This window comes from Melozone crissalis, unplaced genomic scaffold (assembly GCF_028551555.1).
Source record: "Melozone crissalis strain CALT ecotype California unplaced genomic scaffold, PUWL_Pcris_2 ptg000006l_1, whole genome shotgun sequence".
Lineage (NCBI taxonomy): Eukaryota > Metazoa > Chordata > Aves > Passeriformes > Passerellidae > Melozone > Melozone crissalis.
The window spans coordinates 12,584,338-12,612,304 of NW_026535784.1; the positions used below are offsets into that span (position 1 = coordinate 12,584,338).

Here is a 27,967-nt window from a genome sequence, read left to right on the forward strand (position 1 = left end):
CACCCATCCTTTATAACTGATTTTTTTCAGTTCCTGGTGCATTTGTAGCATGGAATGCAAAGATATGAGCTATCCCAGCCAAACATCAAACACCCACCCATTAGATGGTATATAACTGCTTTCGTGTGTGAAGCCCATTGTGAAAAGTGCTGCATTATGTGGTAATCCTTGAGAAGAAGAAAGAGTAGTGGAGTTTGGGATTCCTCTAGGTCTGCTGCTATTCTTCTCAGTCCCCAAGGCTTATGCAGCATTGAGAAATCCTTTTGATTTCTCAAAATAAGTCTCAGTAATACATTAGCAAGGAATAGATTGTGAATCAGCTGTCTACACCAGCACAAATATACCCTGGGATGGTAAGAAATGAATTGGTAATTACCAGAGAATTAGGCTCAACACATTTCTTTTATGACTATCTAGAGCCTTAGGAATTCTTTATCCTTGACTCACTTGGATATTTGTATCCTATGCTATGGGCATCTGTTCTTATTTTTAGCTACAGGTCTTCCATTTTCTTGAGAGGTAAAAACATAAAAATAAAAAATGATGAGTTTATTTTGATAAACAGTTGTTCTCCAGGGACAAAGTTCTGTTCTCATAATGAAATTCCATAGAGATACTCAGTCACAGATGTACCCATTTATGTCAAATGTAGTGGGTGCCTGGCTGTTCAAGGGCTGGGTGAAAGAGAGGATTTCAGCCATGTTATGTCCTGAAGGAGAGAAATGCAAAGAGGATTTCATTGAGCCTTTGCCACTGAATTTTTCACTTGTGTGTAAAGCCAAGAATCTGTATGGGCAGTTATTCTTATGTTTGACTTAATCACTTGAAAAAGGTTTTGTTTCTGTGTGATGAAGTGTGTGACTGGTTCACGTGGCAAGGTTTGGTAGCAGGAGTGTTCAGAGCTTCTGTGGGATGAGATCAGGAGCTGCCCTCATCTCAGACAGAGCCAGTTCCAGCCAGCTCAAAGGAAAACTCTCCACTGGCCACACTGAGCCTGTGGGTGAGGCTGGTGGTGCCTCTGTGATAAGAGATTAAAGAAAGAGTAAAAGGTGCACAACAGGTGTGAGAATATGTGAGAGGAACAGCATTGCAGACACCAAGGTCAGTGCAGAAGGAAAGGGAAGAGGTGCTCCAAGTGCCAGGGCAGAGACACCCCTGCAGCCTGTGGTGAAGGCCATGGTAAGGCATTATTCTACGCTGTTATTCATAAGCAATAAATTAAATTACTCTTCCCCAAATCAAGTCTGTTTCACCTGTGACAGTAATTTATGAGTGAGCTCCCTGTCTTTATCTCCACTCTTGAGCTTTTAATTATATTTTCTCTCTCTGTCCTGCTAAGATGGGACAGAGAGAGAGTAGCTTGTGAGCATCTTGTGGCCAGCCAAGGTGAACCCAAGGCAGGGAAAAACCACAGTAGCTCTTCTGTTTGGACAAACATTGCAAGAAAAACGTTTTTAAGGCATAGGAAAAAAACTATAAGAGAACGTGCTGTCTGTGTAAGGCATTGACTGAATCATTAAAGGTGTGTCTTTTGAAGTGGATGGGAAGGCAGCAAGGCCTGAAACACAAATCAGTCATAAACAGATTTATTTTTAGGCTGTATGAATCAAATAATAGGGTTTTTCTTCCTAAATAACCAGTTTGCCAAGAGTCAATGCCATTTTAAACTACTAAGTGAAAACATTTGAATGCTTTTGATCTGCTTTCTAAGCATGGCAGTGCCCTTAAGCCAATTGCTAGATTGAGGCTGCTTTTATTTACACCATCCTGCAGTCAAGTTGCAATATTTTAATTCTGAAGTGTTGTAACCACCCTGTTATGTGATCTGAAGTGTTGGTGTGTTGCACTTGTTTTATCCCACATGGTACACTTGGTCAAGAAATGCTTCTTTTCCTGGAGGAAAGCCTGTCTGAGCTGAAAGTTAGTCTGAATTTCATTGGAAAACTCAGCAGTTGGATGTAAAAGATTAAAAAGTCAACCAGAAAACCCTGAGTTTACCTAAGTAAAACTACTAAACAAACAAGTGGTCCCGGACTGCTGAGGTGAGAACATTTTAAATGCGAAGTACTTTGAGAAGAGTGGGGGAATTTTAACCAAACCAAAAGTAACCACTACTGAAATTGAGAAAAAAAAAAGATAGTTTACAAGAAAATGCTTGTTGTATTTGGAGGGGAAAAAATATTAGAATTTATTCTAAAATGTCAACCAAAAAGAAAGAAGCTGTCAGATTATCAGGGTCCATTGCATCTGTGCTTTATAAGACAGAAGTCCTATCCTAAACCAGCTGGGGAACAGTAAACTGTCCTTGTGAATGGATGTGTGGTCACAATGCTCACACCAGTAAAATGCACTTATGTTGTGGTAGTAGCACGTTTGTAAATGAAATTGAAAAAAACCCTGACTTTGTCTTACATTTCTCCCACAAAACAAAAAAGTATGAAACTGAGCTTTCCTTTTCAGAGGGCCACATAAGGTTTGTGTTCCTGTATGCATCTTGTCTGCCTGGTATTTTCAGAAGCTCAGCCGAGGGCCTTGCTCTGTGTTTAGCCTGCAGAGTATCACACAACTTTTCCTCTGGTTCATGATTTAAGCACAAGTGAAATAACTGTATTATCTTTTAAGTACTGTTGGCAGAGGAGTCCACTGAAATGAGATTAGTTTATTCTTCAGGGATATAACTTCAAATTCTCTATATTAGTTATACTCTCTTCTGGAGATTTTCTTAGCAGCTGTAAGAGATTTGGTCTTTTTTCAATAAAAGAAGAAAGGACTATTCCTAAGTGTTTTTAAAGTTGGGAAAAGGGACTTTGGAGTTCAGAAACTGCTCCATAGCTGACATTCAAAAGTAGCCTTTGAGGGTGTAACATCCTCATTGAGTAAATAGTCTCTCCTGCTAGAGTTCATCAGTACAATTGGAGTAATGAAAAACACAAATAATATTTTTGAAATATTCTGTGTAATTTATAATTAATAAATAATTATGAATAATAACAGTCTAAAGGAGAAAAGTAGTCAGGGTAAGAAAGTTTCATTCTGCAGTGTTCATTAAAACAGATCAGTTACAACTTCTTTCTCTGAAAAATTACACTGGAAACAAGATTTGAATCTACATGTGTCAGCTGCCACTGTTAGGAGGAGCATGTAGAAGTGAGATCATTGTAATTCTGAGCTGTTGAAATAAAGATGAGAAGGTAAAGATATTGACAAATACCTCAAACTGTGCTTATGAAATCATGTGTGATAAATTATAGATACAAGAAATCATTTCAGAAGTACCCAAAAACTTTCTTTGCATTATTGATGTTTATTAGCATCTCAGGCTCAGGCTCAGAAAATTCAACCCAAAAGTTTCTTTGGTTCAGCTGCCTGAGGTCCAAGACTAAAAGTAAAATATTCAACAAACATTTTCTTCCCTCAAATTGCTGACTACAGAGTTATAGCAGGTTTGATTTTGTGTTGTGGCTATCTAGAAACATAGATAACAGCACATACAGCACAAAAGTTCACAGATCCCTTCCCTCTGCTCATTTATATTTTCATGAGATAGTGGATCTAAAATCTTCTCTAACCTAACGTATTGCCTCCAAAGTGCTGAAATAGTTTGTGTTTGAGGGATCAAATTCTTAATAAATACAAGATTTTTCCATGCATTTGCTAAAAAAAAAAATCACACTATAAGTTTCTCTGACATCTTATGGCTTGGAGGGGGCTCATCTCTCCCCCTCCCTTTCCTCCTTTGGCCTGATCATTTATCTTACTAGGGAAAAACAGCATATGTGATTATTTCTGGTTGTTATGCAGCAGTGGAAATCATCCAGTTTCTTCCCCCTGGCCTGTGTTCCTGAGGAGCCACCAATTACTGAGTCTGAGTTTTAACCATTCCTCATAAATCACTGCTACTAAAACCATTAAACAATGATGCAATTTCAGTCCAAAGTATAGCTTTATGGCATTTGATTGTTAATAATTGTATCAAAATGATAATCTTCTCTTAAGTATCTTAATGGACCTTTTTAATATCTGCACTTTATCCAGCTGCACTTTATCACTCAATGGATCTCCTTTGCCTATCTTCAGCTCACATTTTCTGCCTCAATGACTCTTGCCCTGCCAGTGAAGGGCCTTGAGAAAAGTGATGTGTCTGTGGGAGTGGGGCTGCGTTCTGCTTCACGTTGTGACAGCCCAAAGCTGGCTCTGCAGAATCTGCCTGACTGATGGCAATAGAAGGGCCAGAAAGAAGCACTGTTGGGGCTGCCATTGCCAGGCTGGGATGGGAGCCCTGAGGGCAGAAAACTCATCTTTCGGCTGAGCATATTTGACATGAGAGATATTGGGAGAAAATCATCCTGTATTCCCATTACACCTTTACAAAGTTAAACAGTACCTTGATCAACTCTGACTGAATTTCTTTCTCAGGATATTTTTCTCAAAATTATTCTTCCCTTTCTTTGTCAAAGCAGAATGTATTCTTCTCTTGAATATGCTAACCAAAGATATATCAATTTGTTATGGAAACCATGTGTCAAGTTTTAGATATTTCTAATAAGAAAGGAATCTAACTCTTTTTTAGCATTAAATCTGCTTTATAGTCTCAAATGTTAAACATAATTGTAAAAAGATGCTATAGTGCTTGCCAGTGCATGTGAGTGCATATCTCTGTGTGTGTGTGTATATATCAATTTATGATTATGTCGGTTTTTTCCTAATTTCATACATATTTCTACTCTTTTTTTTAAAATTGATTCCATTTATATGCATTTTTTTAGTAGAAGAGATTCTAAAGAAATTTAAGAAAAGCATAATGTAAAGTAGAAAAAAATAAGTTGTCTATAGATGTTAGTAATAGGACATTATAAATGGGGTTTATTTTATTCCCAGCTAGAATTCTAAAGCTGGTTGGGATGAAATCCTCTCTTTTCTTCCATCCCCATGATTACTATGCTGTAGGTGGCTGTACATAACTTGATTATATTGTGTTCTCAGGGCTGTTGCTGGAGTTGACGGCGACCTTGATTTAGTTCATATGGAAATCCAGGACCCCAGTGGAGGTATGCAAATGAAAATGTTATCAATTGATACACTAGTATATAGTTATTTCTCTTTGGTTTAGAGATACTTTTTGGACTGTTTTTAAAACTAGTCAGAAGAGAAAATGTGCAAGTCAGATTCTTTCTCTGTTTATTTGTAGTCAGCAAAACTGTCCTGTTATATAAAAATATAGTGTAATTTAAAATCTACTTGTTTTTCACTTTAAGAGGAATTGATGTCAGGATGCTAAGTTCTATTGATAATGTCCATTAATAGTGCAATTAATCCTGGCATTTGAACATTAAACAGTTTTTCCTTATTTGCAAATAAAACTGGCAATGCAGTGTTAGTGCTGGGTAAGTGTCTATTAATGTGAATCATTGCACATGTCAGGTCTAGTGCAGCAGCCACCATCTCTCAGAATTTCCTCATGTTATAGCACCCACTATACTTTGAAACTTCAAAAGGGAAATAAATGAAAAAGCAGATTAGTAGTCAGAATGTGCTTAAAGAGTCACCATGATTCCAAATGCTTTTATAGTTTCTTGTTCCCTATCATACTCTTGAAAGATAATTTAATTCCTTGAATCAGATCATCTTAGTTCCTGTGCAGTCTAAAAGTGAGCCATAAAGAATGCACAGTTTGACTTGCTCTGTTCCCATAGCTTTTCTTAATTATAGCCCTATTAAAAAAATCAAAGTTATGTTAAAAGCTGAATGAAAAAAAGTCTAAATCTTTTAGCAGTGAGGTTTATGAGGCATGGTGACAGCTCCATCAGGTGTTTTCTTTAGAGACAGTGTAAGATGATTTTTCAGGGACTGAATGCTAAGGGGGTTTTGGTTGGTGGTGCATTTTGGGTGGTTTTTTTGGTTTTTTTTTTTCTTTTGGTTGGTTTTGGTTTAGGGCGGCTTTTTTGGAGGAGAGTGTGATTGGTTGGTTGGTTGGTTTGTTGGTTGGTTATTGGGTGGTTTTTTTGGTTGGTTGGTTGCTTCTTTTTTTGTTTGTTTGTTTGTTTCAGTTTTGGTGGGGTTTTGGTTTGGGTTTTTTTTTTTTTTTTGGTGGGATTCTTTTTTTATTTTTTAAGTTTTTTAATTTTTTTTTTTAAGCAGAGAAAGAAAAACTCTCATGAAATATCTCCTGGCTAGATTGTCAAGAAACTGACTTTATGCAATTAGGGTGAATACAAGCATAGCCATTGATTTTAGTGGAAACAGCATCTTTGCACTACCCATATGACAAAGAACTGTAATTTTTGTGTTGTGAACTGTAAACACCTGCAAGACTTTAAATGGTCCATTGCTGCACCAAATGTCCTTGCGGTGTTGATTTGGACATAAACTGGAGAACTTGGATTGACTCTAACTGCCTCTTAAACAGATCCAGATTTTAAAACAAATAATTGTATCCAGTGTACTGGTTTGTTCTTCTCTAATAAAAAGTCATTAAATGTGGGATGCATTTCCCCTCACACTGCAAAAGTAGTGAAGGACATGGGGTTACATTATTTGCTCTCTCACACTGTACCTGGAGCGTGGGTACCATCAGTGATCTGGGCACAAGATTGTGTAAATAACATTTGCCTCACTGTGCTTGGGCAAGTGACTCAACTGCTTTGTGCTCAGAAGCTTGTGACAAAGGATGAGCTGTACAAGAGCTTAGGGAAGGTCTTAAAGAGTCCCAGGGAAGGTCTCTAAGCCACAGCTAGTGTGAGATAGTGATTGTTGGCTCTGCTGTCTCTGATAAGAGCAGATTGTATCAAAGATGCAGTGGTGCTGTTCTAAGAATCCAGGGAGAGAAGATAGTCCTTGCTAACTGGAGAGGAAGAGAAAGGCCAAAGCCTCCTCTGATTATAAATCAGTCTAAGCTTTTGCAGCAAGGTATTAACTCTGAATATAGAAATCCTGCCCCAACAGACAAGTTCCAATAGTGTGCTAATAGTGTGTCTGAACACTCTTACAGAGCTTTGAAAGTAGGCTTTAAAATTCTGCACGCTGTCTATTAAATGCAGCCTGATTCTTTTCTCATTCATCACAATTTTATACTGGGGTTGATCTATTGATTTCAGTTATGTTGTGTCAGGCTGCCATATCTCCAAGTGAATAATTCAGCTCTGTGCATAGGTTAAGTGAGAAAAGAGGCTCCTTCTATTATCCCCACCCATGAATGGCTCATTCATCTAACCCCTAATCTCTCTGGACCAGCAAAATTTGGATAATAACAGGCTGCCTCCAGGGAACGATCTGAACTGTAAGCAGTTAATATATTCTCAGTACATTGGAGATTGAAAAAGTCTTATATGAGAGTTTAATATAATAATTCTACAACTAGCTCACCTGGCAAAGGCAGCCTTTTTCCTACATGAATAGCATTTAGTACTGCTTGCTTCTTTTTCCCTTGATAGCCCTGTCATATGTTTCTGTCTCTCTTCCCTCAGGTTATCGCTATATCACTTGCCAGATTCAAAATTGTTCTGATAAGACAATGACAGTCCCATTTGCTGGCAGCACTGATCGGGATTCCCTGACTGTGCAGGATGACTACATATTTCTGCAGGTATATATGTACCTTATGTTTCTCTGGCATTTTTGGGAGAGACAGCTCATTTTGGAATTCAAAAATAAAATTCTAAACAGTGCAACACTGTAAGGAGCAGGGTGGAATTAATGAATGATGATTTATGATTTTTTACATGGACAAAAGCATTCCTTTATCAGTCCAAACAAAAAAAGAAATTTAAAAAAAAAAGCATCTTTAGTTTGTACAACCAGTTGCCCTTTAACTATATGAAAATTTTCTAGTGGATTTTGTTACTTTTTATAAATACTCTTGTGTGTTACGTGAAATGCAAACCTTGTGTTCCTGTGATTAGAAACTCTTCTAGGTCCTTTCCAGGACAAAACACAAAACCATTCCCTGGGAAGAACCTCCAAGGACAGCCACTGAAAGAATAGTTATACAGCTTCTTCACATGGATTCTCTTCTGAAGAGGTTTTGCCAGGAAAGAACTGCTAACATGGCTGTGCTTAGGAAGCAAAATGGCCATTGCTGGGGAGCTTGGAGCAAATTAGCATGGAATCATAGGATGATTTAGTTTGGAAAAGACCTTTAAAATCTAGTCCAGTCACAAACCTAGCACTGCCAAGTCCATCACTAAACCATATCCCCAAGCACCACGTCTACAACTCATGGTGGTCCAAATTACATTGTGGTTGTTTCATTCCCAAATTACAAGACCTGCCTGCAGAAATATGGGCTGGAACTTTGTCAGCCAAGTGGCACCAGTACAGCTCAGGCACACTTGTAAGTATTGTTTTAAGTGTGTGGCACTGGTTGTGGTTTGAATTTCTCAGAGCTGCAAACTTCTCAAGGAGCAGTTATGTCCTTCTTGTTTTATTAGATTTTGCTAGGGAAGTTGCTTGTGCTTTCCTTAGTGCTCAGCTATCATTTTCCTCTTACTTTGATGAGATTTGTTTGCTGCAAGGCTTGTATATTTACTGACTTTTGCAGGAAAGCTATTTTGTAGCAATGGATACACCTCCCCACCAGTGCCTCAGTGTGCACCGGATTGGCTCCTTTCCAACTTTCCCCCCTTGAGCCTGTTTCTTCCCCAAGGACCTGTAAATTAGCAGGGTCACAAAGGATCTGCTCTCCTCTTGTTTGGCATAGTGGTTTCAAGGACCTGCATGGCTTAGAAGAATTAACATTAAAAAAAACCCCAGCCAAACAAAAAAACCAAAGAAAGCCCAACAAAAACCCATTCACCAACCAAAAGAAAAAAAAAATATATCACAACAATGACAAAAAACACCCCCAAAACTAAAACCCAATGGCATTGGGAAAGAACTTTTGGACTAAAGTAGCCTTTTTCAGATAAGATCTAGCACTCATGGCATGCATTTTGCTCAAAGCTGTTATCTGTGGCTCCCCCAGGCACAGTCTAAAAATCCATTTCATAGTGTGTAGATGCTGAGAACTTCTTCTCACCATGCAAACTTCCGGACTGCTGTGCTCAGCAAAACACTGGCTGCTTCCTCATCAAGGATTTTGCTTTGCTGGATACCGTGTACAACTGCATCCTGAGCTGTTACTCCCTTTTATGACAGACATGAGCAGACACAAAATGGAAGTGCAAGGTGGAAATGCACACATAAGTAAGAGACAGTTGCTCCTTAATGATGCTTTCGGTAATTTGGTCTCTCTAGATCTGAGACAAGTCAGTGCCAGTAGATGAGATGTTCATGTGTTCCACATAAAGGGGAAACATCTCTAGTGTTTTTCCTTTGGACTTTTCTGCAGTAAGCCACAGTATGTAATGTAAATCTTATTGCTAAATTGGTTTGCAGTTAGCCATATCTGTATTACTGGAGGATAGAAGGTGACTCTGGAATCCTGTAGTCACATCTGAAGCACAGCACCCCAGAGGTGTGAGGCAGGACAGCACTTACCTGTTCCAGTGAAACCACACATTTGAGAAACAGCATACTTCTGAAACCATTTATCACTACACTAAAGTACGGTTATATAAGTTATAATCAGACCAAGGACAACTCATGATATCACAGCAATTCCTGTCAGAAAGAGGATGGGACAGAATCCTCTGTGCAAAAAGACAGTAGAGTTTGAGACTGTCTCCCTGCCCCTGGCATTATTCATATTCCCTGAGCTGTGCAGATGTGAATCACAGTGTTGCAGGTCTGCAGTGGCCCAAATCTATTTTGGAGATTTTTACCACCTTAGAGGAAGATCTCAGCCACATTTCTTTAGTATGCTTATATCCATAAAGATCAGAAACTTTCTAATACTAATTTTTTTCCCAATTTGCACTGACAGTCAGACAGTTTCAGAGGTGATTTTAGAAGCAGGATTAAAGTTTCAAAACTGTTCTTAAGCACAGACCAGCCTTTAATACCAGTGAGGCTTGACATGACTATGTGCTTCAAGTCCAATTTTCCTCTGCCTTGCATCATCTCCAGTAATTTAAATGAATGATGTTAAAACATGCATTTAAAAAAAGCCTGTGAGCAGATGGGTAAGACTGCCATTTAGCAGTAGTTAAGCAAATGATGAGGTTTTTGGTTTGATCCATCATCATTTAACAAATCACATTCCTAAAGACCTCACATTCTTTATACCACAAAAAAAAATGCATACAATATTAAATACTTTGTTACCTTTAAAATATTCAGGCATGTGGACCTGCTGTCATATATCAACTTTATTTTTACCAAGCCAAGTTTTCATGTTTCCGGATAGGCTGTGTTTTGAATCTTGTTCCCTTTTTAAACACAAAAATTTAAGAGAAAAACAGTGGGATTGGGGTAGTATTTTAAATGGATTTCCCAAGTCAAAGAAAGATGATGAGTCTCATTGTGAAAAAAAGGTTAAATGTTGCCAAAGGCTGAGTTTTATTTACTGATATGATCTGGTGGTGCTTAAAGGTTTAGTTGGAATTATACCAATTTATATACCAGCACATTGGTGTTACATTTTTGATTAGAAAATCCAGGTGAGGCTGTGAGTTGACAATTTTCACTGATGTTTATTTGGAATATTCCTTTTGGTACTTTGGAACATTGCATTAAAAGTAATGGGTACATATTTCAGTTACAGCTTAAATGTAAAGCAGTTTTCTATCTCAGGTTCTTTAGATTTAACATAAGCTGTCACAGAGTTCTGTTTCTCCTTCCTATAGACAACATCAGCAAACAGGACCAAGTATTACGTGTCGTACCGTCGAAATGGCTTCGTTCAGATGAAGCTGCCAAAATATGCATTGCCAAAAGTAAGTGTGCATGCTTTTCTTTCTCTTTTTGCATTTGTCATCTTCTCTTTCTACCTAAACTAGTTGTGTTCTGCTCTTTTTCAAACCTCATCATTCTGAGATCAAAAGTTCTCCTTGTAAGGATTTTTGAATCCTTATTTTTATTTTGAATACTACTTTTATTTTTATTCCATTAATGTAGTACTTGTAAACCATAGAGGGGAATAATGTACAACAGTTTATTTGTCATCAGTTACTGCAGTTTTTGAGCTTTGCTTCCATGAGGCAGTGCTATACACCCAATGACAATGGAAAGATAGAGAGCAAGTGTTCTTTCAAGAATCAATTACTTTTTAATTCCACATGGTGTTGTCTGGTATAAGCATGAATACTAATAGAAGAGAAATTTGCTACTTGGTGTTTCTCTATTTCATTAAAGAATCCCAGTACTGACTTTGACTGCTCAATGAAATTGCAAGACTTGGTGAGAGGTTCTTTCAGTCTACCATATCTTCCTAGTGATAGGGTTTCTGTATTTCCATAGTAAATCAGCAATTAAGTACAGAAATTTAAATATGACTAACAGATGCAGTTGATTGTTTTGTGCTGCACACAGTGTATTTCCTAACTTTGCAGTTATAAGGCTTCTGCAGTCCTGAAGAAAAATAACTTGGAAGTTTGAAAGATCCAGCTGGATGAAACCCTCAGTAACAAGCTCTGACCTTACAGTTCACCCTGCTCCCAGCAAGAGGCTAATCTGGAGGTCTCATGAGGTTCCTGGTTTTTAATGTGATTCTCTGTGATTCTGCCACTTACTTAGCAGAGAACTTGTTTTCTTTGCATGCCTTGAATTGTATTAGTTTAATACATTACCCATCTAAGGATGGACATTATAGTACAATTTATTTCCTTTTGCTGTTATTGTTATAAAGCAAACATTCTAATATTAGATTTTTTTCATCTTAGACTTTTTTTTATGCCAGTAGAAATGGTAATCTGAGGTAATTTTAAATCACTTCATATTACCAGAATCTCAGATCAAATCCTCAGGTATTAGTTGAACAAGAATCTGAAACTTGGATATGTTCCTAGTAACACTACAGAAATATCTATCTCTCTATCTCTCTATGTCTCTATCTTGTCAAGAAATGCATAGTCAGAGACAGGTATATAGACCAACAGTAACACAAAGTTATTTCTGTGGTTTTCAGGCCTTTCAAGGCAGCCTTTGTGCTATCTTGGGGGAAATTGTAGTCAGGAAAAAAGCAGGAGAATATCCAGGTTTTGAAGGTTAAAATATGCCAAACATGGAAACCTCAAGGGACTGCAGCCATTGAACCCTGCACTGGGACACAAATAAGCAATTAAGGAGCAAGGCAGGGAAGCAGAGTGTAAACAAGGAGCTTCTGACACATTCATAAAGTGTCAGCCACAATTCCCTGGTATTTCTGTCATAGTGAGTCTGGATTGTTTGAAATAGTGCTGCATGCTCAATTCTTTGCCTTGGAAAATATGGCTTTTGTTTATTTTTCTCTCTCTTTTTTTTTTTTTTTTTTTTTTTCTCCTTGCTAAGTAGATTACCCCAGGCCTGACTGAATAAATAAATTGGAAGTTAATGGTTTCATTTTGGATAGAGTCTATAGCTACCTAGGAACAGGTTGACTATGTCATTTTGAAAGGGATGTTTTTGTGCTCTTCCTAGTTCAGACAATACCCAACAAGAGGAATAAAGTAAGTATTATCTCTTCAGCATTTTGATAATGCTGCCAGGAGATGTTTCTTTGGTATCTGAACAAAACAGAGTTGAAAATTTCAGGAAGAAGCCTGGAAGCCAGAAAGACATTTAGAATAATGGTGAATATGAAAGATTTTAACCCTTTCTAAGACATTTTCTTTTAAGTGATTTGGTACCTTCAGATTAGAACCGAAATTTTACATACTGAAGTAAATATGAACACAGCTCTAAAATTTTTCACAGTGCTATATTTCAGTGAGAATCATCCAAGTGCAGTAGAATTGGATCATGGAACTTTACTAAGACACAGGATATCAGCAAAGACACTGACACATTAAATGTACATTTAGAACATGTGACTTTGAAGCTGCTTCTTTTATGGTGGTTGGAGATAAACAGAATGGAAGAATTTACAAAGTATGTTTTTTAAGATTGATTAAAACCAATAGCTTTTGAAAGATCTGAGTTTCAGAGAGTTTTAAATATTAGATTTTGCTTAACCAGGAGATGAAGCATGACTATAACAGGCTATATTTCATTTTTCATATTTCATTTTTCTCAAAAGCATGAAATGAAGTGTCAAAAAAATCTCTTTCCAAGTGGTCTCTGTACAGAGTTTTTGAGCAGTGATTGTATACAGGGAAGGAAAACTGTAGCTAAGTCAGAAGATGCTCTAGACTGGTCAAGGTTGTGTCTAACAACATCAGGAGAGCTGTGCCAAAATGCAACCTCTAGCCTTATGGAACTGGGCTGGATTCTTCAGACGCAATTCTTTTGCTTCATAAATTCCTTTCATGATGATTTTGCATATAGAGATAGAATGAGCAGTTTCAGACTGAACAGTTAAAAAATGGTTTTGATGTCTCATTTTCCTTTCAATATAAAAAGGTTGGAAATCTGCAAGGAATTTATTCTCTTTTTTTATATTATTTTCATTTGTGCTTTTGTTTGTTTTTGTCCAAATGCATCCCCAAAGAGAAACCTAGAAAATAATGGTGTGTCTTTGGACATATTTACAGTCCTTCCTACTTGCGAATGAGAGGCTGCTAAAAGCAGCTTCCAACCAAGCTTTACCTCTGTTAAGTTTCTGGGCTCCAGCTCCACAGTGCCTCTGAGATCACCTTTTTGTAACACATCATAGCTCTGTGTGTGTACAGACAGCAGAGCCATTGGGGGCCATCAGGGTTCAGATAATTTTTTTAACCTTTCTTCTGTGCTGTTGAGAGATCTTTTTCTTTTTGTAACACTGTGTTTGATACTGACATTGCATGGAATCCCACAGCTGTCTCCTGCATTTGACAAGTGCTGGCTGCTGCCAGGAAAGGTGGAAGCAAAAGCTGATGAGACCATATCAAAGGTTGCTTGTATGCTCCCCAAAACAGAAGAGGAATTTTCAAACTACTGTTTTCAAACTGTTGTTTTAAAATTGAACTGTTTTTTATACTGTGTTCTATTTTATCAAGATTGCTTGTTCTGCGCTGCTAAAACTAGATCAGAAGTTGAGAACTCTTAGGAAGTGAATTCCAAAATGAAGCCAAGGGCAGCAGGACAGCATTTGTGTGTCAGCTTGGCTGGTTAGGCATCCAGGAGTGTCCCAGGGGAATCCAGCAATCCCCCCCGGGCTGTTTTCAGCCTGGGGCAGAGGTTCAGCTGCCACAGCTGGGAGGGTCAGGGGGCACAGGGGCACAGGCTAAAGCCCCATCCAGACTGTCAGCACACTTGTATTGCACAAGTTCCTGCAGCCCTGATTGCCCTCTCCTTTAGAAGTGCAATTTGAAGAGGGAGAGAGGGAGCAGTACATTGGGTCTGGTCCTTGTTCAGGTATTTGAGTCATGCTCTGATGTGGGTAACAATAAAACTGGGAACTAGTTCATTCCGAGAGTTTAGGCAAAAGACATTGTTAACAAAATTTTTGACCAAACCAAGGAAATTGCTACAAATTAGGGCAATTTTACTATTGCAATTTGGAATAACTTAATTATTCTGAGTCCTATTCCCATCTCTCTTAAATAAATCCCATTGATAATGATCTCCCTTTAAGAACTGATACAAGGCATTGATTGATTCTGCATTCATTCATGCCTCCTACAAAATCTTAATGATGCAAGAGCTCTATTGTTTGTTATATCCTGCTGCAATTCAGAAAGTTTAGTTCTGAAAATATATGGTATGGGAAAAGCTTCTTTCATCTTTTTCAATCTCTGTATCTATTTTATATCTTGTGAAATAGGCAATAATGTAAAATTTTTCAGGTAACCACGATAAATAGAAGTATAGGGTAAGAGCGAACAAAAACAAAAGAAGAAAAAATCCAATTGCCTTAGAAATAGGTTGAAGTCTGTATTTTATTCATGGCGATATGAATCTCCTAGAGATGCCTTTTATCAGATCCATGTATTTTTTTGGTTTGATTATCACATAGTCACCTCAAAGCATGCCCACCTCTTCCTGGCTTCAGTCTGAATCACAGTTTTAACATAGACTTACTTCTGAACACAGACAACACTGTTTTAGCCATAGACTTATTTCTGAAATTGTCTGTATCATTCAATAATAGATCTATGACAATCCTTAAATGGGTCTATCCATTAACAGCAGAAATGGTAGAAGATTCCTGCAACTCTTTTTTGTGATGTTCTCCAAGGATTTGGCTGCCTGATGGTTGGATTGCAAACTACTGAGTCTATGGCAGCTCATTTGCAAGGCTCTTAGTCTCCCAATAATTTTTGTTCTACTTGGGAAGCCCCTTCACCACCTCTGCCACTCACACCCTGGGAAGCTTTGGCTGAGGTTATTCCCCTGTACCAGGCAGAAGAGCAGTTTTTAGTGGCAGCTCCATTCTTCTGAAAGTCCACTGGAATGGCTGTTGAGCAAAGAACAAGAGGGAAGAAAGTAGAAATGCAGGTGGTAGTGACATTTGCTGCAGGGGAAATATTCCTTTCCCAGGCAGTGTCACCACAGCAGCCAGTGAACCTGAGCTATAGCAGTTGTCTGACTTGCTGGGTGTACAAATCCATCTGAGGAGGATTCAAGGAACTGTTCTTTTCTTCACTGTGCAACTTATTGATTTCTCTCCATGAACTTTTTTGCTCAGCCATGCAAGGAAGATTAGGAGGATTATCTTTGGGATATATGCCATCCAGTTACCTTGACTGTGCTTGAGAGATTACAGGAGTATAGATGTGGTACATCTGGAGGTCAAGACTGAGACTACAGAGCCTTGAGTCCTTACATCTGTTCCACTACTGATACATTTACTCCTCACCATTCTCTGTTTAGTACATTGCTTATTTCATGTTAACATTTTGCTCAACCACAGCATCAAAAGATTGTAAAGGGGCAGAATTTTGGCATCTGACCAATAATTGTTGGATTTAAACCCCAAGAATTTTGAATGATACTTCCTATGTTATCTAAGGCTAAGGAGCACTGGCAGGCTGTACAATCTTTGTCATCTTTTGTAGCCTTCTGTCTTCAGGCTGTAATTGTACTTATTTGTGTCATACAGTTTCTTATCACAGTTAGTAATATGGTAGACCATACTGAACATTTCTTGAATATAAAATTCTGTAAAGTATTTGCAGGCTTATAGACTGGTTAGTTACTGAATGTAGATGATATGTGTCTGTATACAATGAAAAAAACTCATTCCTCTTCCCTTCCTTCTTTAAACCTCTTTCCTTCTTTCCTGCTATCCTCAACTGCCCCACATCCAGCTCTGTTTAATAGCTTTAGGCCTTTTGGACTAACTTTTGATTGGGTGTTCTTTCAGCTTTATGTGATAACAGACTTGACTACATTAAAAACAGGGAATTAGTTATGGAAACACTGTTGGTCTCTCTGTGTTAGAAGTAAAGAAATAATTTTTAAGCAGTGTTTTCAGGAAGAAATATTTGATTGTGTCTGTGTACTTGATGGAAGAGTTCTTGGGTGTCTGTGCTCCAGGTCGTGGCTGAACATGCCCAGTTCTTTCAATGCTTTATGTACACCATCAGACTCATTGATTTAACAGACCATGTCTGTTCCATGTGATATGTAGTTTCTTTGAAGTGCTGCTCATCTTTTGGAACAAGTTGGCCTTCTGCAAATGCCTAATTATTTTGGGTATCACTTTGAAACTCTCTTTGTGTTATTTGTTTGTTAATTATGTTCTCTGCCATTGATGTAGTACAAACACGGCAGCTTACAAGTCCCTGAGAGAGCAGGAGTGACATGACCTGTCACTGGATGCCTAACTTAATCATGACAAATTTTAATATGAAGTCTTTGATCAGGATTCATTTAGCATTTTTTTTGTAGAAAAAGTAATTCTGATTCAAAAGATCTCCAGCTGTCCTTAATTCTAATTCCATGGGCTGGTTCACTGCTTTGGACCTATGAGTAGTTTCACAGATTTTTAGTGATAAATATACATATTTCTGTGCTTAGTGTGGTCTAACATGTCCCATTGAAGAGGGAAGGATGAAGAAAAAATTGTGACAAAGGAATTTGCAAAATAAAGTGCACAAGAAGCACCTTGGTAAGCAAAACAGAGGAATCTCATGGGGGCTTAGAGGTTTTAAAAAAAAAAAAAAAACCAAAACGACAAGAAGTTTTGGGCAATGCAGCTCGTAGAACCTCAGAACTGTGCAAAAGCTTACAGCCTAAGAAGAGATAGAAGGAGAATACTGGTATTTGGGTATTACAGACTATGGCTGATACCAGCTGACATTGGCAAGCTTTGCAAAAACAAAGAGAATGAGGAAAGTGAAAACGGCAAGAGCACGGATACTTGGGTCAGTAAGAGAAAGAGCAGAGGAGGCACAGCAGGCTTGAGAGGGAAAAAGTAAAGTAGTAGAGATAAGAGAAGGGATGCCCATGGAGAAATGAACACACCACAGAGGAAACAGCATGGTTGCTATGGCAGAATGGGGAGAAGGTTCTGCCTTGGGACATCTGGAAAGTCATGGGCTCTCATTTCAGCATGGAAGTGAAAGAAAACCACAAGATCTTAAATACTGAATGCAGCCTGGAGATAACAAAAATCTGAATAGAGACAATAAGGAATATTCCAAACTCTGAAGATCTCTAACATCAGTAAAGAAGGTCTTTATAAATTAATTTGAATAAATTGTGTGTGAATAGCATAATTACAGAAAAATGTGATGATGATCAGTGGCACTTTGAGTAGCTTGCAGAATGTAGAGAGGGAAAGCAGCAGGTCCAGCAAAAGGCGATTGCTGTAGCCCAAGCGTGAAATCATAAAAGAATAAATGCTTTCCTTATAGGATCTGCTGAGGTTACAGCCTAAGGTTGTAACTGTGTCCATGAATTAGATAAAGCAGTAAAAACGTGCATTCTCTCCATCAAGACTTTTTTTTTCCTCGGACATCCTTTCTGGTTAACTCTTAAATAACAGACAGTAGATCCTGCCTAGCAATACTTGCTGATGTCCCCTCTCCATGTGCTTCTCACCTCTTGAGCACTGGGGGGTACCTGGGATGAAGGAATTGAATCCATCCCCTGTATTTGCCAGTTAATTTCTTCTTTTTAAATTCATCTTTCAGTATAGGAATAGTAGAAGAGTGACATGACCATTTGCCTTTGTTTTAACTAGATTTTCAGCAGTTTGTGTCAACTGGGATTTTGAAAGATAAGTTTAAGAATTGGGCATGAAATTTGCAGTTTTCCTCATGTTGTCAATTACTTTTCCCAGAAGATTATATCAGAAAGCCTGAAATGCTGCACAGGATTGTTGCAAGGTAGTATAACTGAAGGACTGCTTTGTTTCTTGAGGGAAAAGAAATCATTCTGAAAGGAAAATAGCTGTAAGGCTGAACTGGAAATCTAAAAGCGTAAATTCTGAAAGGAAGGAACAAAGTTCAAGGCAGTGCAAGGGTAATTTCACTTGCTAAGACCAGGATCTGTTAAACTCTTGCCTCAGCAAAGTTGCCAACCAGCAGTCTGAGAGGACAAACATCTTTATTAGTGGCAGCCACTGCCAAGAGGAAAGTGAACTCTGATTTGCTGAGTAAACTTTTGCATCCAACCTCTCTTTCCCTCACGTGGCCCCCACAGTCTGCCCAAAATTAATCTCCCTGTCCTTGTGCACTGCACATTTTGGCTCTTTGTGTGTTGTTTCTGGTGGCTCAGCTGCTCCTACCCCAGCCTGGGATGGGAGACCCAGAGCTGAGCCTGTCCCCAGCTCTCACCTCTGCCACCAAGGGCCACCTGAGCAACCACTGCCACATCACCAGGGAAAGCATGGAGTGGGACAGCACTGGGGCAGGGAAAGTGCCATACCTACATTCCCTGGAGGATTGCATTTGTCTGTGGCACTGTATAAATGTTATATTGTAATAATGTAGTCAGTAATTTTGCAGAAAGCTCCTGGCTTCATGGAAGATTAAGGGTTTTCTAGAGGTTTTCACATTAAAAAAAAATTGTTTCTTTATTCTTTTTGACTCTGCTTCGCTTCCATCCTTATCATCAGATAGTCATGGGAACTTTCCATGTAGTATAATGTGGGCTACTAATCCTAGTGTCCCCTGGTTCTAGGCAGGAAATGAAACATTCGATACATTAAAGAGACTTTTAAAAGAACCTGTTTTGATCCGTTGCTGTGTTTTGCTGGCATTTCTGGCAGACTCTCTGCTTTGGAGTAATTTTTCAGTATCAAAAAAAAAAAAAAGAAAAAAAAGATTAAAAAAAAATAACTAATCCTAGGCTGCTAAACAAAAAAATCTACTTTACTACAAAGTTCAAATGAGAGTCTTTGGAAACAGCATTGATCTGTCATTGATAGGAAACTTCACTTAGATTCCTTTGTGTTGAGATGTGTCACATGTGCAAAAATACTTTAAATTTAACTAAACTATTAGTATTTAATAATCCTCCTCTGTTCATATTAAAAATCTTTCCTTTGCATTATTTTACTTCTATACATGTCTTTTTTTAATCTAAGTGTCTCAGTCACTGTGCATATTGCCTACAGTGTGACTGCCGTGCTTTGCTGAGTACTCAGCGTTCCTCTGTTAGTCACTCTTTCTTCAGTCTTAACTGGATTCTTATGAAGCTGGTTTGTCTCCTTGAGTTCTACAAAGTTGTTTTCTTTTTTTTTTAAATTTTTAATCCAATTAATCCTAAATTCATATTGTCTTGATATTCTGGTAACTTTATTTAATATTCACTCCATTGCCTTAGTACTTTCCCAGTAATAAGGTGACCAGAACTGAATGCAATATCCAGTTAAGTTCCAAGGTTATGAAGAGTTTACAAGCTTCCAGTCTCTGTCATTTCTGATGTCATTTCTTACACAGCCCCAACATCTGCCTTTTTGCTCCCAAACCATGTTGCCAACTCATGTCCCTTTATTCTCCTTCCTAAGTTTAGTTCAGTGTTGCTACTTCCTGATTTATTTCTTCTGTTTGATATTAGTGTTAAATTATTTTCCCCAGCTGTGCATTTTTTTTTGTCTGAGACATTTGGAGTGAAGAAGCTGGGAAAACTGAAAGCAAGATGTAGCAATATCCATGCCTGAAATTCTTGGGAAATGAATGCAGAATATTCACTCTCCTGTTATTACTGTTGTATATTTAAGTGGTTGTGTAGACATAGATAGACAAATTACTGCAATCTACTGCAATGCACATGAGCTGTGTGCATGGTAAGTGCTATATCCCAAGTGAACTGCTGTACAATGTATCTGATCCTCTTTGTGCTATGCTATTTTTTTACCTGATTTTCATTTCTCTATTACTTGAAGATTATTTTTTTAGATTAGCTTTGTTAATGTTGTTTCATTCTTCCATTGGCTCTTATCCAGATTTTAGAAAGTCAGTCACTTGGGTTTTTTTTTTTTTCCTTTCCCTATTTTTCCTTTCAAGAAATCATTTCCTGCTGAAGTCAAAGCAGAGTACAGATATTGCACATTCATGATTTTTTCCTTCACTAAGGCAGTTTGCACTGCAGTCAGAAGGCAGTGAGGAACCACTTTGGAGCACTGGGATAGGCTTGCTGATTGGTATTATTTTGGGAGGGTATTGTTTTTAAACATTCAGATGTGTTAAACACTCCTGACCAACTCACTGTTTGTACTATAGAAATTATGTAAAAAATCAGTCATTATGTATCTTATTTTCCTACAGGACTTACAGATAATCAGCACAGATGAAAACCAGGTATTTGTGGCTGTACAGGAGTGGTACCAGACAGACACCTACAACCTGTACCAGTCTGACCCACAAGGTGTTTACTACTCCATCTTGCTGGAGAACGTCCGGAGCACGAAGCAGCCAGAAGAGAATGTCCTGATAGATATTCTGGAGGTAGGTCTTTATATTTCCCATTATGTGTAGTCTGTGGGGAGGATTTTTTTTTTATTATGAGTATAATTAATTTTAAGTAATGTATTTTCACAGTTATATTTAAATAGAAAGTCTAGGATTTCTGTCTTATTTGTAGCACATTGTTACTACTTATATATTTCCCTCTTGACCTACTAATGTGTTGTGCACTCTAACTAGATTCTTGGGATGGGTTTCTATGGATGTGCAAATCCAAAACTAAATTCTCTTTAAGATATTGAAAAGTGAATCTGGCAGCACAATTTATTCTTGAAGTAAGAAGTTATGCAGCTGTCTATGTACAGCTTTTTTCTTCTAGGTGACTCACTGGTGCTTTTCCTGGCTTAAGAGCTGGACATCTTTTAGCCAGTAGGGTTTAAGTAGTAATCCTGCAAGCCTTGTGCTAGGTTGTGTGAGCTCTGAAAGGCTGAGGCAACAAAATTAGATATTGGACAGCAAATTCACTTGCTTTCAGTACATGTGTTGTGCCAACAGCATTTTCTAGGAGACCAACTCAGCTGTAAACAAATCTATCTTGTATTTTAACATCAGCGCACTTGGCAAAATAAAAGACTATAGTGTTTTGGAAGAGTATCAGAGGCTGTTATCAATTCCATTCCTGTTTAGGGAATGGAATTTCAGTGTAATGAATTTCAATGTAACATTTGCTCTAGTTTTGTTCTTTCTGGCCATTATCAGAGCATTAAACTGGCTTTGGTCTGACTCAGTTTGTCCCATTACATGTAATTTGCCTGGTGTTAATATAAAAAAAAAACCAAAACTTTAAAGGTGCACCAGACTTCTTTGGCAAAGGTTTGTAGTAATTCTGGATACAAGGCACACACTGACAGAACTGTTAAATGGCTGTAATTAGACTCTTCTTGGTGGGGGAAAATGATAGTGTTTTCTTCCTCCTTATCTCCTCCATCTTTCTTTAGCTTTTTCTTTCTAAATGGCTGTGGTAAAACAAAAAGGTCTCTCATTACCAGTGATTATTTTCTAGACTCAACCTTTTTAGAAATGAGGCTTCCTAATGAGTGAAGCTACACACTGTGTGTAGCCACGTTCCCACAGGGTGATTTATTGACGGCATTAATTTGCAGCGTTTTACTCTTGGGCACCCGTGTGACCAAGCAAAGCTAAAAAGCAGCCGGGTGCAATCTCTGCTCCTTGCATCACCTGTAGCATGTAATTTCAGATAAGTTGTACAGAGATGCTACCCCTGGCTATCCTTTTGTCTACAAGAATTATTAACTTAATTCAGTTACACTGATTGTTTAATAATTTCCCAATGTTGCCGAGGGCATATTAGATAATGCAATTGTAGTTTATTGTGTGCTGGATCAATTTGTAGGGTTACATTAAAAAAGAAATGTACACATGATAAGGAAAATACACGTGGAGCCATACAATTCAATTCTTTTAAGCTATTTTTGAAATTGAGTTGCTTTATAGGAGAGCACTGATGGCTTCTAGATAGCTTGCATGATAAATAATTAGTGCTCATCTTGTTTACTAGAATGGGATCAAGTGCTCATAATGTGTGCATTGTTTACTCAGTATAAAATTGCTAATAAATAAAACACATATTGCAACCCTTGAGGATGGGATTTTTAAAATCTAATCTGGGTTTTCTCTTTTGAGCATTTTAATACAAGTATCCCATCTTGGGAAGGGGAACCTTCAGTGCAGAACAGAGACAGTCCTCAGTGGTGGAAAATTTCTCTTTTTGCCAGTGTGTAATTCTCCTTAAAATTTGTGCTGTTCATCTTTGTTATCTTCTGACTGCACTTAATCTTTTACTTGTACATATACCATAAAAATTTTAATAGGTATCTGCCTGTCTGTATTAATTTTCTTTTCAATGCTTTATCTTTTTTTTGCACCATATTTCTTCTCATGTTTCACACCTAAAAGGGAGCAATTTACAAATACTTGTTTAAAGAAGAGAAGAAAAAAAAATTAAACCCTAAATGACTGTCCAAAAGGAGCATGCCTCTGAATTATGTGACAGTATACAAGGAGCATGTCCTTGAAATTGTGTCAAGTGCTGCCAGTGTGAAGGAGTCACAAATTTGACATAAACATATTTGCAGAATGGGCATACCAATGCAATACCTCTGCATTGGTTCCTGCTGTGACTCCTTATGTAGATAAGAGCTACATGAGTTGCAGTACACTTTCTTCATGCCTTTTTTCCCCAAACAAATTGTATATATTTAAATTTTAGTCACAAACATATATGATATAGCAAGAATTTCTACATTTCAGTAACTGCTGCTAATAAACACTGTGGGACATCTGAACTGTGCTTCTTGCTACCAACTAAACAGAATATTGTTGGGATGAAATATCAGAAATGTAACAAGGAGCAATTAATAAGTCATAGCAGAAAGTCTCAGGAAATAATTTTATAAGGTACAAAGTGCTTTTCTAAGAGTACTGGGGAACAACTATCCGCTGAACTGTTTAACAAAATGGGTACTCTGAGAACTAAGCTCACAGTTCAAAAAAATCAGCAGAAAGGTGCTTTGAATTTCCTCCTGTTCAGCTGTCTTGAGCTTCTGGACTGTTCATTAGAGTAACTGAGCACTGCACAATGGTGAAATGTCTTCTTTTCCATAGCAACTTACTATTAATGTGAATCTTTTCCTTTCTTGATAGAAAGATACTTATCTTGCAATTTTAGATTAGGGAACTAAGTCAAGGAATAGAATGTACAGAGGAATTTGAGTGCCTTGGCATCACAGTCTAATCTAGGAGATAGATTAGACACACTTCATTTCCAGTATTTACAGAGTCAGGTGTGTATTTGTATAGGCCACAGGACAAATTAAATGGAAAATGCTACAGCAGGGGTGGGATGTTTAAAGATGCCATTTTTTACACACCATAATTTTGTGTTAGTTATTGGGTTTTAGATTAATGCACCACTCCGAACATGATATTTCTGAACTTGCTCTGAAGATAGATGCCTGAAACCTATTTATTATTTCAAGCAGGGTTTATGCCTTTCATTCAAAGTGCAACTGCTGTGAATTTCTGGTTGGCTTTTATCTTTTAAAGCAGCAGTGAGAGAAGTTAACTGAGACACTGGAAGAAATGTTTTCATATCCTTTCAATGTTTGATAGATTCAAACACTTATGTCCCATATTCTAGAGAGGAGAAGTTACCCTAGAGCTTGGTTAGATTAGAGATGGCAGTGGCAATGGAGAAAATTTTAGCCTGACTCCTATTTGATGATTATATGGAATTATTAAATATTCATTAAACGAGTGGGTGGGAAAGGGAAAGAGAGGAGAAACAAAAATAATCATAATGCAGCATTGATTTTGCCATCCACAGCTGAAGAGGGAAACCTCAGTTGCAGTCTCTGATCTAATTATTGTTTAAATATTTAATATTGTGTTCACTGGAAGGAAGACATGCACAGAAATTTTACCCCAAGTCTGCCTTCCCACGTAAATATTTGAACTGCCAGGCTTTTCGTGGCTGAGCTGTCTCTTGAAGGTAGACTATGTAAAAAATCCTCAGCAAGATTAAAATGCTTTCAAAGTAAAGAAAGCAGGTTCATAATTTCTTCTCTTCCTTTCCTTTTCTCACCTGCACTGCAAATAGTTGACTTTTATGGTATGTTTGACTTGGAGGTGGTTCTGAACTTTCAGCATCCTGGATAAGTAACCCAATCACATATGCATAGGATTTGAGAAAGAAGAAGCTTGTGAGAGAGTACAGTATTTAAATGTTTATACAGAATTTTTTTATATAAACTTATATATATATTTCCAAGTTCTAGGCTGTTACCATAACCAGCAGAACATTCACTTTCTCTGTAGGTTTGGATCAGTTCCTTCCTGTATTTATAAACAGTGAGTATCCAATCTGTAGCCTGCTGGTAGGGATGCCTGCTTTCACCTTCAATGCAGACTTCTGCTAAATGAATGTTAAATGGAGTTAAGAGCTGGCAGTTGGAAAAAGAAAGTAACAGTAAATATTTCAAATGAAAAAGAAAAGTTCAGAAGTGCATCATGTTATCAGGAGGAAAATATTCCTGATGATTCAAAGAGCTATCTGTCTTGTGCATTTATTTGTAATGAATGGTTCAGTTTTGTTAAGAGCCAGCACCCAAGGAGATTAGCAAGCTGTACTGTGCAGGAAATGTGTATCAGTTTAAATATGTTGTCCAGAATTTTCCAAAAATTCAGGAAGTCTTATAAATAGTGGCAAGGGAACCAAGAGCACTCTTAAGGAAACCTTCACTTTTAATAGAAGACCTTATTTTGTGCCCATGGGTGGAATATACATTAATATGTTAATAATTTAAATGTTAGGGCTAGAACTAAACATATTAAGTTATAATTACTGTCAGGTTGCTTCTAAAATTATACCCATTAATTTTGACACTTTGACTTGCAGTAATTTTCTAATACAGGTTGTTTTGAAATAAAATAACAGGCCAAGAGAAGAGGGTCATTTTTTGTTATTATTTTTTCTCCAGAGGTTAAACTGGTGAAGGGTGGACTGTGGAAGCATTTCAGATGCTTGAGAGGGTGATTCAGCCCTCAATGTGTCTTCCTCAGATGAACTGCCTGTATTAATTTCCTGCAAAGGACAACAGTGCTTCCCAAATCAGTGTTATTTCAAAGGACATGATACTGGGTTGTGTTATTGTAACGTGTTTGTGTGATATGGGCACAGAAATTCAGGTGAAAAGTTAGATGGTTGTTAACAATTGCTTTCATCATTTGTAGAACAGCATTTTAAAGATGTCCATATTTAAAGAAAATGGGGAAATTTTATTGGTGAGACCATGCTACCATAATTTTTATATTTTGCTATATAAATTAATGTGTTTTGCTATATTAAACATGTATTTTAATTAGCCTTCTGACATGGAGAGAACTGCATATGCTTTTTAAATACATTTAGAAATAAAAATCAGTTTTTAATTGTCCTTGCATTCCCCCTTTCTCCCTTTCCTCCTATATTTTTGCCTTCCTCATATTTTTTTAAGGTATCATCCACTTTCAGTTTCCAGGAGAAACTACCTGAGATACACAGTTCAGAGCCACAAAAGAGCAGCTAATCAGGGATAATCCTTGTTGAAAAAAACGTGTATGTGCTGGATGTTAGCTTTTCTTCTCTATGCTTCAGGTCAGAGGTGTAAAAGGAGTCTTTTTGGCCAACCAGAAAATTGATGGGAAAGTTACAACCCTGATAACCTACAACAAAGGCCGTGACTGGGATTTTCTAAACCCTCCAGACATCGATATGAACGGCAAACCCACCAACTGCAAACCTGTAAGTGGCTCTTTGTGGTGTATCCTCCCTCTAAAGTCTGCAAGAATTACCTGCATGGTAGGGTGTGCAGTAGTTCCAACAGCCCAAGAGATTTGTGCTGAGTTTAGCAGCCAAACTAGCAGGGAAATGGGCTTGCATTGCATGGTCTGGGGTTCCACAGGCTCTTAGTCCAGTCATCATGTAGAGTGAGGAGTCAGGGCTTTCTGGTGCACTGCATTTCATATTTGAGATCACTTTGACACAAAGAGGGCACATTTCTTGTGTGTCAACCACACAACCCAGTTCAGAATAATCATGGCAGTCATTTGTGACTGGATATATGGGGCACATCATGACTCAAACACAGATTACCAATAATTTTTCTCTTTCCATTTCTTCATGTTTTTGTTTCATAGTAAACCAAGGTAACCTTTGGTTCCCTATTAAAGGGAGCTCCTGACAGTTCCTTGAAAATGAATACCATGGTAACTTGCATAAAGTATTCCTTTCTTTTTGTAAGATATTATTTCTGTTTGTTTAGATGTCCCAAGTGCCCATAGTATTTTATTATTTGCAAGGCTGTACTGAAAGCCTTATATTTTTCCCAGTGACTCTCTGCTCCTGGGGAGTCAAAGCTCTGCATTGGTGGGCAAAATAAATGTTTGTAGTCCTGCCACTGCCAGAGCTTTACTCCCTCTCCCCACGGCAGAAGTGGAGGGCTGGAGCTGCTGGCTCCCTTTTGGAGAGTTCAAGGCTGTGCTGCAGGGCTCCAGCCTGCAGGGTCTGGTGCAGATCAGTCTGAGATGAGTGGGACAATGGCAGTGGCAGCAGCTCCCAGGCTGAGCTGGCAGCTGGCCCCTGGTAAAGCTCCTGGTCACATTGTTGTGAACAATTTGACCTTTGAGTGCACTGCACAAAGGGCAAGAAGCAGTAAGTTGCCTAGCAAGGAGACATGATGTGTCCTAAAGTCATTATGCTATTTTTCATACCACTTTTTTACTAAAAAAGTCATTTCAGCCCAAACAGTTGTTTTTAATAATAACTTTACTATTTACCTGGGACCAACAAACATGCAATACTTGTTGCAGTTAGTTAAAATTTTTAAGCAATTATTCTGCCAGAAGCAGGTTTGTATAATAATGCTGACTTCATTGAGTTTGGAAATCTTTTTGTTGAGACAGTGACACACTATGCAGACATCACCAGAGACTCTTGATATAAAGTGAAGACTGATACTTCAGACTGGAATTTGGCTCCATGGAAAGCAGCCATTATTTTTCTTTTATGAAGACATACATTGCTGAAGCTGCTCCCTGTCTGGGCTTTCATTTATTCTAGGAGCATTATTGATAGCAGTGATTTTTAAAACCTGTTCTCTGCTTCTTCCCCCACAAGCCTGATTGTCACCTGCACCTGCATCTGCGGTGGGCAGACAACCCCTATGTGTCAGGGACAGTGCACACCAAGGACACTGCACCAGGGCTCATCATGGGGGCAGGTAAGTCCATGGCATTGCTTCTGAACACCTGAAATCTAGCAGGGATTCTTTGTAGAGCTAGTCTTTGGATTTGTAAGAATACCATGCTAAAAACATTGCCAAAATAAGGCCTTCCTGCAGAATAATCCTTGATCAAACAATTCCATATATAAGTTAAGGGAACGCTCAGAGTCGTGTCCTCTGAGAGAGATTTATATCAGTCATCATGCTCTGCTGTGCTGTGCAGTCCCTCCTTCCCCATTAATGCGCTGTGGAGGTGTGGTGGTGGCTGAAGGACATGTCCTGCATTCTTTTTCTCTGGAAGTGATGTGCAGGCCCTTCAGCATCATGAATAACCAA

The 27,967-nt window shown here is 38.1% G+C and overlaps 1 protein-coding gene across 4 annotated transcripts in view; it reads left to right on the forward strand.

Annotated features, from left to right (window-relative positions):
• SORCS2 (sortilin related VPS10 domain containing receptor 2) overlaps window positions 1–27,967 on the forward strand; it is a 519,673-nt gene that overhangs the window by 431,286 nt on the left and 60,420 nt on the right. For all 4 annotated transcript variants that reach the window (XM_054290103.1, XM_054290102.1, XM_054290105.1 and 1 more), the window contains exons 6-11: window positions 4,984–5,048; window positions 7,464–7,582; window positions 10,722–10,811; window positions 20,652–20,831; window positions 26,005–26,151; window positions 27,526–27,628. In XM_054290103.1, the coding sequence (XP_054146078.1) occupies window positions 4,984–5,048; window positions 7,464–7,582; window positions 10,722–10,811; window positions 20,652–20,831; window positions 26,005–26,151; window positions 27,526–27,628 (704 nt within the window). The remainder of the gene's footprint in view (window positions 1–4,983; window positions 5,049–7,463; window positions 7,583–10,721; window positions 10,812–20,651; window positions 20,832–26,004; window positions 26,152–27,525; window positions 27,629–27,967) is intronic.